The 12,123-nt window shown below is 37.8% G+C and overlaps 1 protein-coding gene across 4 annotated transcripts in view; it reads right to left on the bottom strand.

Moving 5' to 3' along the window:
- Positions 1-12,123, bottom strand: part of RNF130 (ring finger protein 130) — a 108,282-nt gene that overhangs the window by 76,453 nt on the left and 19,706 nt on the right. For all 4 annotated transcript variants that reach the window (XM_022563403.3, XM_089909815.1, XM_022563402.2 and 1 more), the window contains exon 2: positions 2,057-2,251. In XM_022563403.3, the coding sequence (XP_022419111.1) occupies positions 2,057-2,251 (195 nt within the window). The remainder of the gene's footprint in view (positions 1-2,056; positions 2,252-12,123) is intronic.

Raw genomic sequence — 12,123 nt, 5'->3', positions numbered from 1 at the left:
CCCCCACCTTACCCCTGGTAACTGAAAGTTTGAAAAACCAGTCTTGAATTCAGTGTTCCCACACACGATGTCCTGCAAAATCAGACTGACCCTTAATTTCCTTTTGGTTTCCCTGAAGAAATGAAAAGTGATCTCTGGATAGTGAAAATTACACGTTCTTTCTGTTTTATTCTTTATAACTTTTCTTTAGTTTCAGTTTTTCTACAATGAGCATGTGTTACTTTTGCAATTACAAAAAAAAATTTTAGTTCTTAATTTGAAGGGAAGAAAACAAGTCAGAGCAATAAAATTTAAGTCCGTCTGCATTATCCTATCAAGATACACACAAAAGTATCAATGACCCTCAATTAGGGTGAGATCTTTGCAAGATAACTGTCTAAAATCGATTATGTGAATATTAACTACATGATTAAAATGCTAATTCTTGGGCTTCCTGGGTGGCACAGTGGTTAAGAATCCTCCTGCAGGGGACACGGGTTCGAGCCCTGGTCCGGGAAGATCCCACATGCCGTGGAGCAACTAAGCCCATGTGCTACAACTGAGCCTGTGCTCTAGAGCCTGTGAACCACAGCTACTGAAGCCCGTGCGCCTAGAGCCCATGCTCCACAACAAGAGAAGCCACCACAATGAGAAGCCCGCACACCACAATAAAGAGTAGCCCCCGCTCGCTGCAACTAAAGAAAGCCCGCACGCAGCAACGAAGACCCAACGTAGCCAAAAAAAAAAAAAAATTCTTTAAATAAGTCATTAATCTTTAAAAGTTTTATGAATGCAGAATGAAAGTTTATCTAGGTTTCAATTTTAAGAGAGTGAACTGGTGAACTGAAAGACCATCAAAAAACCTTTGTCTAAGCTTCTCTTCTGCTGGCCCTTGCCTGCTTCAGTCTCCTGGTCTGTAAGTGGGAGAGTACCTGTACCATACGTGGTTATGGTGAGGATTGGCTACGAAAATATATAAAAAGGGGGCTCCTCTACATCATATGTCATCAGAGAAACATAAATTAAAACAACCTATTACAACGGCCAAGATACAAAAACTGATAACACTAAATGCTGGTGAGGATGTGGAGCAACAGGAACTCTCATTCACTGCTGGTGGGAATACAAAATGGTACAGCCACTCTGGAAGACAGTTTGACTGTTTCTTACAAAATGAAACATCCTCTTACCACACAACTCAGCAATCATGCTCCTTGGTATTTACCCAGGGGAGCTGGAAACTTATGACCACATAAAAACCTGCACACAAATGTTTATAGTGGCTTTATTCATAATTGCCAAAACCTGGTAGCAACCAAGATGTCCTTCAGTAGGTGACTCGATAAACTGTGGTATATCCAGACAATGGAATATTATTCAGCACTCAAAAGAAATGAGCTATTAAGTCATGAAAAGACATGGAGGAAACCTAAATGCATATTACTAAATGAAAAAACCCAGTCTGAAAAAAGCCCAGGTTTTGCTGGGAACATAAAATTGCTCTAAAAAATAAATTCTTTTAAAACCCAAAAAAGCTCATAGCCATATAGTGCCTGCCATATATACAGCAGTGCTCAATAAACTGCAACTATTGTTATTAAAACAGGTACATTAGAAATATCCTAAATGCTTCCACAAGAAATGAAGAAATATTACTACTGTAATTATAATACTTACTAAGTCAGTTTCAACATTTATCCTGATAAGATAAAAAGCATCCTTCTCAAACAGGTAATCCTTAAGAATCCATGACATAACTTGGATGAATGATTCTAAATCTAATATATTATTTTTCAAAGTAATCAAGTAAAATGTAAAATGACTAAGGATTCAGTCACAGCCAGTTACTTAATAAGTGCAAGTTTTACAGGCTTTTATGGTCATTATTTAAGAAAAAAGTTCAACTAAAGGAAAAAAAGACATGCATCTCAACAAAGAAATGGCAACACCAAAAATAAATATAATCATTGAATTATGTTGGAAATGATATGGTTTGAGCAAGAGGTAGAATTCCTACCTATAAAGCAATCATTTCTCAGAAGAAAAACAAAGTCTACAGTTTCCTTTTTTTGTTTACCTGGATGAGTCATGGTGACTGGCTCCTCTTTGGATTTATTATTGTAGATGACTACAGCAACTGCATTGTGGAAAGCAGCCCGTGATATTTTCTCTTTAAAGGTGCAATTTCCCCTCTGCAGCAAGGCAATCCACTGTTTGATGTTAGGAGGGACAAAGAACCGTGTTTGAGGATCACAGCCCAGATGATCAGCAACTAAATAGATGAGAAAAGAAAAAGAAAACAGACATTAATTTTTTCCTCAAGTAAATAAAAGCAATCAAGTCTTCATCAAAGTGCTCAACTATTCTCTGGATACCATACAGCTCTATAGCACTTCAAGCAGCTCACTGCCAGCAGAGCTATAAATACATCCACAAAGGACAATGCAATGAATCTGAATCTATATCTGCACAGGGAGAGAGATGCTTCATTAAAATGTTACCTGTAATGCAAATTAAAACCGTGAAAAATTCTGTTTAACTTTATAGATTGACAAAAATATAAAAGACTGATAATATCCAATGTAGGCTGGTGAAGAGAGGAGGGAAAAAACGCAAATACAGAGAACCCCCCAGAAACCCAAGTGACTGAGCTACCCTGACTTCTGCTCATTCATCTGCAGTTACTCATCTCTTGATCCCCATCTCCCACCATCACCACAAGGAGACTGATTTTGCTTGGGGTAAATGAGGAAGCCAAGCTAATCTTTGGTTCAGTTACCCAGCAGTCTTGTTGAAATTCAAGCATGCCTGAACCAATTTCTCAGTGTCAAAGGAAATTAGAAAAGTTCAGGCCTGTATTTGAAAGTTTAAATTAGCTAAAATAACATGAAACTAGAATTAAGATGTTATTCCTCTAATTTATATTTACTGGTAAATATTACCCTACAGTTTCACATTAGCATACATATATTAACTTACTATATCCACCTGTCTAACAAGATACATAAAGACACCAAAACTATCCCTTGGGACAATAAATTACATGGTCATTGTCCTAGATTTGGAAGGACAGTTTTTTCAAGTACATTTAAATTTGTACTTGAAGCTCATCAATTTCTGATCCTGCAAATACGGTAATCATAGCTCAAGCACTCTTTGCAAATCTTAAAAAGCTGTCCCGGTTGCTCTTTCCACTCCTCATCCTCGCATTTATAACAGGTTAAAATGAAAAGGGAAGGGCAGTTCAGAAGGAGGAAAAAAGTCACAAATGTTATTTTGAAGACTGCAGGTATGCAGTGCCAGAGGACAATGGGCCCAAGCCCTCCTGGAGCCGGTCACCAGTACTTTGAGGGCTGAGAGGGAGGGAGGGAGGGGAACACAGCACAAAAGGGTAACACTAGAAGCAAATAAATAATGAAAATATTAAATAAATATTAATCAATAATAAAGTGTATAAAAAGACAACACCAGTGAGGAAATGTTTGCTTTCTACACCCCAGAAGCACATTGCTTAGCAAAAGAAATTCTCTTATTATCATGGTGATGGATGGCAATGAGAGCATATTTGCTACCAGGGGTCTCCTAATACACAGTAAGTGGGAGATAAATGATTTCACAATTCGCCATGGTTGATATTGTCGACGACTATGACTCATCCTTTTCCTTAAACAGTTTCTGCACTCTGAAACTTTAGTCCTTTCTCAGTCAAATTGAACAGACAGAAAAAAGCTTATGTCATGATTTTAGTAGTCAACTATTGAAAGACACAGTGAAGGCATCATGAAACTTTGAAATCCTGAAACAGACTGTTTACTTTCAGTAATATCTGTTTCACAGATAATTATGCTGTTTAAAAATATAAGCGTTGGGCTTCCCTGGTGGTGCAGTGGTTGAGAGTCCACCTGCCGATGCAGGGGATACGGGTTTGTGCCCCGGTCCGGGAGGATCCCGCGTGGGCTGGGCCCGTGAGCTATGGCTGCTGGGCCTGTGCGTCCGGAGCCTGTGCTCCGCAGCGGGAGAGGCCACAACAGTGAGAGGCCCGCGTACCGCAAAAAAACAACAACAACAACAAAAAAATATAAGCGTTTAGCCAATGTGTTATGATAACCTCAATGTCTTGGGAAAATTTTCAAGAATATCTGAAGAGATCTGTATGCTTGTCTTCTGTGAAACATTCACTATTTTTCCTGTGACTTATCCTGTCCTCCCTATGATTTCTTACTCATTCACAGTGCAGTAAAGAGAAAACAACACAGTTATGGAAGCAGCAAGACCTGGGGTCCAAATTCTAGATTAACGATTTCTTAGTCGAGCACTGTCACAGATTCAATTTTCTGATCTTCTATTTCTACTAATTTATAAAGACTGTATGTGTCAATCCCAATCTTCCAATTTGGGACTGACACATACACACTACTGTATATAAGACAGATAACCAATAAGGACCTACTGTACAGCACAAAAAACTCTATTCAATACTGTGTAATGGCCTATATGGGAAAAGAATCTAAAAAAGAGTGGATACATGTATTTCTATTACAGATTCACTTTGCTGTACACTTGAAACTAACACAACACTGTCAATCAATTATACCCCAATTAAAAAAAAAAAGATTGAAATACAATTCTTACCTTACCAGAGTTACGTATGTGAAAAAGTCTATAATAATTCTTCTACCCTTGAGTGCTGAAAAAATTAACTTCCCTTCCCTTAGTTTTCTGGGTGCCATCCTATCTTGTCCTAGTGATCCAGCTTGGTGCCATGGGGATGTTCTACACAAATGTGTGTGAAGTCTACCCAGAGCCCGGCAGCACACCTCCACTCCATACCCTTTGCTCCTAATAACTACCACTCTGTTTCATTCTTTCTCCCTGATGCTCTGACAGTATCACTGTCCACTTAGAAGAACAGCAGTTCACTAATTGTCACAATGTCTAACACTGAAAAGACACCGAGGGGAGCAACAACAGAGCAAAATCAAATACACTGAAGGAAAACTTTAAAATTCTCTTAAGGAATGCCCACCCACTAAGAACAGATTCTATGAACAACTGCATCATCAAAACAAACGCCAACAACAGACTGTATGAGCAAAAGAATGTTCCTGCTCCCCCAAATTTATCCAAATCATCATTCACAAAAGGTCTTTGAAAACATTTGTATCAGTAAGAATATGCAATAATAAGAAATTCCAGTTCTTGTTCAAGGAAGTAGTTATTCAGAAAAAGAAAATAAGGGGTTTTCATAATCAGTACCATGGTATGTTTATTTTATCTATCTATTCTTTTCTGTAATTAAAAAATAACTTGAACAATGAAAATAATGTCAACAGCTCTAAAACAAATTCCCAAGAGGACTGATGACTGATTGTGATTAAGTGGCACTACTGCAAAATTTAATACCAGTTGTTTATACTTGAAGCAATTTATTAAGTGAAGACATGGTAGTATGGCATAAAAGATCTATGAACCAGTAAATTTTTTTCATTAAAAGTCATAATGAAAATGTGAAATTATAGGTGATATAAAATATTAAAGTATTTTACAATTTTGTCAATTATACCTCAGTAAATCTGGAAAAAAATTTTACATTACTGAAAAACTTCAGTTTTTTTCTGTATGGCCTTTCCTGTTGAGTCCAGAAATAGTTACGAGACTTTTATTTATTCCTTGACAAGAACCAAACAATTCTGGACAGGAACAATTATGGAATCCTCACCTCAATGAATATTAACTTAAATGCTCAGCATCGTACTAAATACCAAGGAGAAATACAATAGAACCAAACATCTTGGTCTTAAATGTTAAAGAACCACTAAATGTATTGAGGAGGCATGCCTGGCACAGAAATTAAATATCAGCTAGGTAGTTTAAAGTGCCAACACAGAGAGTGCTTAGAAATTTAGGAAAGGAAAAGAGCAACATAATGGTTCAAGGTTTAGTGGAAGTTGGAGGCTAAAACACTTGAAAACTGCTCAAGCAGAAAGGAGGCGGGTATACAAGTGACTAGCACAAGAACACAGAACAAAGATTAAGAGCCTCTCTCAAACTCTTGTGAAAATCAAATAAGATGATATATTGAAAGGCTGATATTAAATATATGAACATTTAAAGGGCTCTCTGAGTAGATAATAAATAAATAAAATCTCTCTTCCCTACCCCAGAGCAGCCTGAAGTTCTCCACTTTGATTAATTTCACTTAATAATTTCACACCATTTCTTAAAAATGCAAACACTCCATCTGCTAAGTAGTGATGTCCACATTGTTGTGTGGGTGATGTTTCCTTCTGCGCCCTGAGAACTTGCAAGAGCCTTGTGGGGCTAGGGCACTGATGCATGGTTGCTGGATTCCTTAGGCACACAGCACAGGTACCCCAATGTGACTCTTGCTCTCAGAGGCTGCGTGTCTTGTTTCCTCCACCTTAAATGCCAGTCCCACCACTCCTTTGCTGACCACCTCCTAAGCCTCAGGATTGTGCTAAAATATCTTCTCTGGAACGCCTTCCCAGTCTCCTAAGGCTGAGTTGGGTGCTTTATTCATGTTTCCATGGTACCCTGAGATTCCATTTATTTTAGCATTTATCACACTTTATTAGTAACTGGCTGTTTATTCTAAGTCTCTCCTAAAGCATGAGATCTAGCATCTCCGCCAGTATCTCTGGCATACAGCACACACTTAACTTACCTGATGACGGGAGCAAGAGAAGAATGACAGAGGGAGATTAAGCAAGACCTGATATAAAGAAAAAGCTGTGCCAAAGACCTCTCTGTTTCATGTGGTAATGTTCTGACAGGGGTAATGTTCTATCAGTTGTTTCCTACAAAAGAAGTAAAAATAAAAATGAGCCTAACTAGTTACCCTAAATTTAGATGTTTCCATTATTAGTACGTTCTGATTATTTGCTTTTCTGTTTTCACATTAATTATAATCTCTTTAATCTTTAGATTTCTTACTTCTACCTTGCCTTTATTTTCCGTTTGTTAAATTTTAATTTTATGATTCAAAGGAAAAAATAGAATTCTTTATTTCTGTTCCCAACTTTTTTTTTTAATTGAAGTATAATTGATTTACAATATTGTACTAGTTTCAGGTGTACAGCAAAGTGATTCAGTTTTATATGTGTGTGTGTGTACGTGTATGTATGTGTGTATATGTATACATATATATATCCTTTTTCAGATTGTTTTCCATTATAGATACTGAATATAGTTCCCTGTGCTATACAGTAGGTCCCTGTTGTTTATTTTATATATAGTAGTGTGTATCTGTTAATCCCAAATTTCTCCCTCTCGCCCTTTCCCCTTTGGTAACCACAAGTTTGTTTTTCACCCAATTTTCTTAATTTTATACATTCAGCTACTGGACTTAAGTATCTAGCTTTCATCCCTTCACACTTCCATGGATAAATTTACTTTCTTACTATTTCTACACTTTCACTGAAATCTAACATCTTATTTCTTTTTATTACTTATCTTTATCAGTTGTTTAGTCTAGTTGAAAATGTTTACTCTTCCTTTTGTTTTAACTTTCTGCTAACTTATTTGTAAGTTTCAATTTTTTCTCTTAACCTTGTATATACTTTTTTAAATCCCCCCTACCCCATACTTCTGTTACATTTTTTTTCTGTTAGGATCTGTTATCATAATGGCCTGCAAAAGTGATCTGGACCCTAGCCCTTCTTGATTTCTCAGGAACCTTGTATTAATGATCATTCCCTCTTTTTCTTTTTCCTCTCATTTAAACCTGCTTGTCTCTTCCATCTTAAAATAAAGGAGAAGAAAGAAAGATATCTCAAAAGATTCTATTTTACTGCCACTGTTCTCAAGAGCTGCCTGTACCTGTGATTCTCAACTCCTCGGTATCCACCCATTCCTCATCACATTTTAACCTCTGCATCCAGCCACTCCACTAAAAGTGCTCTGATTAAAAGGCACCAATAACCTCGGTGTTGCTAAATCCCAGGACATGCCTAATCCTCTTCCAAACTGACCTCGCAGTAACATCTGTCCCAGCTGAGCACTCTTCTCTCTTGGCTTTCAGGGCTCTCATCTTCCTGGTTTTCCTCTTCCTCCTCTTCCTTCACAGCCCTCCTTCCTAGTCTTCTTGACTGACTCCATTCCCTCCACATGAACACTCAAACCACTTGGATGTAGGTCTAAGACTCTCCAGAGCTAGAATTCTCTCTACGTTGATGGCAGACTTTTTTTTACTGGAATAATGATGCTTACTAACATTTCATGCCAATCAGCCCTTTTCTGAGAAACTATTTTTCAAATTTTACTTCTATAAATCCATAGTTTCCAATATATACAACTAAATCAGAATGCTAAGAATCAGGAGAGGAATACAGATAATTAAATGCAGGGAAGAGATGGTCTTGCTTTGATGAGCTAACAGACATTCTTGAATGTCTTTACTGGTTCACACAGAAGGAGGCATAGGAGAGCACCTGTAGGCAGGTGTATGGACAGTCAGTCACTTTCTAATTTATTTGTTTCCTGGCAGCTTTGCCCCACTTCCAGGCAAGGCCATGGGATCACCTTGAGGTTTCAAATGGATTCTATCAGTTGCCAAAAAAACCCACCCCAAACCAAAACTAGAAACAGAAACCTAATTTAATTTGGGCATCACCTCTACACAGTCATATGCTTTAAGTGACACCTACTTGAGAGCAAGCTTTAGGGGGGAGGGAGGTAGACAGACAATCTAAGATGAGGCACACAGAAGTTAAATTACATATGAAGGAGAGGCCTTTTCTCTGTTTTCCACAGGATGTGAATAGGAAACATGTGACTCCAGTTGTTGCTGGCAGTCATTTTGTGATAAAGAGGGGAACAATCTTAGGATAAAGTTAAAGCTATGATGACAAAGGGACACTGAAAGGGACAAGATCCTTGGTAACACTGCTGAGTGCTGAATCTTTGAACCCTGAAAGCTGCCCTACCTTGGAGTTTCCAGTTCTGACACAGGATTAATGTCCTCCTTATCTGTAATCAATCTAAGCAGGAATTTGTTACTTGGAGCACTCACACTTCTCATGTGAGTCAAGCGGCAAAGGTCAAGACTGGGGCTTTATCCCTGCTGAGGGGCTCTCTTAATCCATTGGGATCCTTGGCAACTCAAACCCACCAAGAAGATCAAATCATAAGAAGAAAGCTTCTTGGAAAAGTCCTTTGACACAGGGAGGCAGCTGTGATGCCAATTCTTTGCCTCCCTCCCTCGAGGGGAGTGGTAGCTATTCAGGAGTGGAGAGCTTCACTTGAAGACGAACTTTTTTTTTTAATATCTTTATTGGAGTATAATTGCTTTACAATGGTGTGTTAGTTTCTGCTTTATAACAAAGTGAATCAGTTATACATATTCATATGTTCCCATATCTCTTCCCTCTTGTGTCTCCCTCCCTCCCACCCTCCCTATCCCACCCCTCCAGGCGGTCACAAAGCACCGAGCTGATCTCCCTGTGCTATGCGGCTGCTTCCCACTAGCTATCTACCTTACGTTTGGTAGTGTATGAAGACTAACATTTAAAGCAAGGGTTCTTGACAAGGATACATGGGTAGAATCCAGGAGGCCAGGGAAATCGTCTTTACTTTCACTAAACGCTAACTGACATTTAGCATTTTCTTCATCTGTAACTCTGTAACCAATAGCAACTACATTAATTTTTGTGATCTCAAAATACTGGTAATTAAAGTTATTAAACCCACACCAAGAGCTTGTTACTTGATATGTTAATAATCACATCTATTACTATGTCACAAATATTTTAAATACATTGATACTGTGTTTCAGTATACTTGGTTTCCTTTAATCCTATTTACTTTTGTACTGATCACTATCCTGAGAAGAAGTCCACAGTTTTCTTTTTCACTAGACTGCAAAAGGAGTCTCAACTACCAGGTTTAGTTTGTTTAAGTTATATGATATATTTGTATCTGTTTCTATGACTTTACTTTGTTCTTATTATCCCTAAGCTTCTTTATACTACCCCCACCCCCACTTCTGAATGAATAAAGAAAAATTTTCTTTATTACCCTCTTTTCTTCCATCTACATACTCAAGTTCTATTTTTTAGAAGTTACCCTTAAAAAATTAACATGCATATCTGATAAAAAGTTTACATTTAATCAATGCCTCTATCTTCTTCCTAAATAACACAAGGCTCTTAAAAGGGCTGCCATAACAAAGTACTATAAACTTGGTGGTTTAAACAACAGAAACTTATTTTCTCACAGTTCTGAAGGCCAGAAGTCTTAAATCAAGGTTGTTGGCAGGGCCATCTTCCCTCTGAAGGTCCTAGTGGAGAATCCTTGCTTGCCTCTTTTGGCTTCTGGAGCTCCAGGTGACCTTGGCTTGTGGCTGCATCACTCCAACCTCTGCTTCTGTCTTCACATGGCCTTCTCCTCTGTGTCTGTCTCTTCACTTCTGTCTCTTATAAAGACACTCATCATTGGATTTAGGACACACCTACGCAATCAAGGATGATCTCATCTAAAGATCTTTAATTTAATTACATCTGCAAAGACATTTTTTCCAAATAACGTTTCCACATTCACAGGTTCCAAGGATTAGGACGTGAATGTACTCTGGGGAGACGACCATTCACCCCCGCTTCAGAATGAGACTCCAACCACCACCTTTCATCGTATGTGTAACTGCCCACTATGCAGTTCCACCTTACTTTAATTATCCCCTCCCTAATATTCAATGTTTCATACAGTCAATGTTTGTTAAACTTTACCTACAGATGCTTGTCAGTCCTTACATTAGTCAGGGTTCTCCAGAGAAACAGACCAGTAAGATATTTGTGTGTGTATAAAGAGATTTATTTTGTAAGGAACTGGCTCATGCGATTACAGAGGCTGACAAGTCCCAAGATCTGTAGGGTAAGTCAGCAAGCTGGAGAATTGATGGTGGAGTTCCAGTCCGAAGGCTGGCAGGCACGAGACCCAGGGGGCGATGATGTTTCAGTTTAACTCCGAAGGCAGGAAAAAGCCAATGTCCAGTTTGAAAGCAGTCACGCAAGACGAATTCTCTCTTATTTGGAGGATAATCAGCCCTTCTGTTTCATCCAGGCCTTCAAGTGACTGGATGAGGTCCACCCACAACAGGGAGGGCAATCTGCTTTAATCTGCTTTATTCAATCTATCAATTTATGTGTTAATGTCATCGAAAAATACCCTCACAGAAACACCCAGAATGATGTTTGACCAAATACCTGGGAACCCTGTGGCCCCGTGAAGGTGACACATAAAATTAACCATCACAGTACTCCTCACATCTCAATTTTCCCTTCTGTGTTTCCTCCTTCTCACTTATTCTACATCTTTTAGAACTTCTTTCAATGAAGATCTGTTAAGGGTAAACTTGCTTTTTCGGGTAAACTTGTCTTTACACATCTGAAAACTTCTTTCACTTTCCCTCATTCTTGAATGATAAATTAGGGTAAAAAGTCTAAATTGTTATTGTTCTGTTAGCACACTAAAGATAATATTCCATTGTCTTCTGTTTCTTATGTTGAGAAGAGGCTGAACAAAACATTTTAATTATGTAGGCTCTCAAATGTTACCTACTTTTTACTTTTGCATCTAATATTTTTAAGAAGTAAAATAAATACGATCTATTAATCACCAATTTTAACCTCTTCGGATATATTCTGAAGAAACAAACTTTTCACTACCTTTTCTTATAGGATTTTAAAGGAAAAGGAAACAATATAATATCTTCTGTACACCTAGAGTGCTGGATATATCAATCAACATTGCAAGAAGGGTCATACGTAGCTGAACTGTCAGCAAGTTTAATTGCCAATAGCTATCCATTATCGTTTGTCTTCTATACTTAGTTACTGTAGATCTCAAATGGATTTTGATTATTTTTTACATCCTTAGAACTTATATATATCTGTTGGATGTTCTCCATGACATAATAAAAAGCATCTTAACAGTAATTTTAAATGATGGCTAACTCAAATCACTTAACTTGAAAAGTCATGTTCAGAAATAATTTCTATTACAACTGATGTAACAAATACTTCATGCATAAGAGATGCTATAAATCAAAATAACTAAAAATCACTGCTAGGTCCTTGTACAATCATGGTATCATAGTACACTTACACAAGTGCTAATTATTTTATCCAC

The sequence above is a fragment of the Delphinapterus leucas genome, chromosome 3 (assembly GCF_059928025.1).
Source record: "Delphinapterus leucas isolate spDelLeu-1000000601 "Yukka" chromosome 3, BTC_Dleu_Yukka2, whole genome shotgun sequence".
Lineage (NCBI taxonomy): Eukaryota > Metazoa > Chordata > Mammalia > Artiodactyla > Monodontidae > Delphinapterus > Delphinapterus leucas.
Note: the sequence above shows the minus strand (reverse complement) of the source record. Positions and strands in the feature narration are given on the sequence as shown.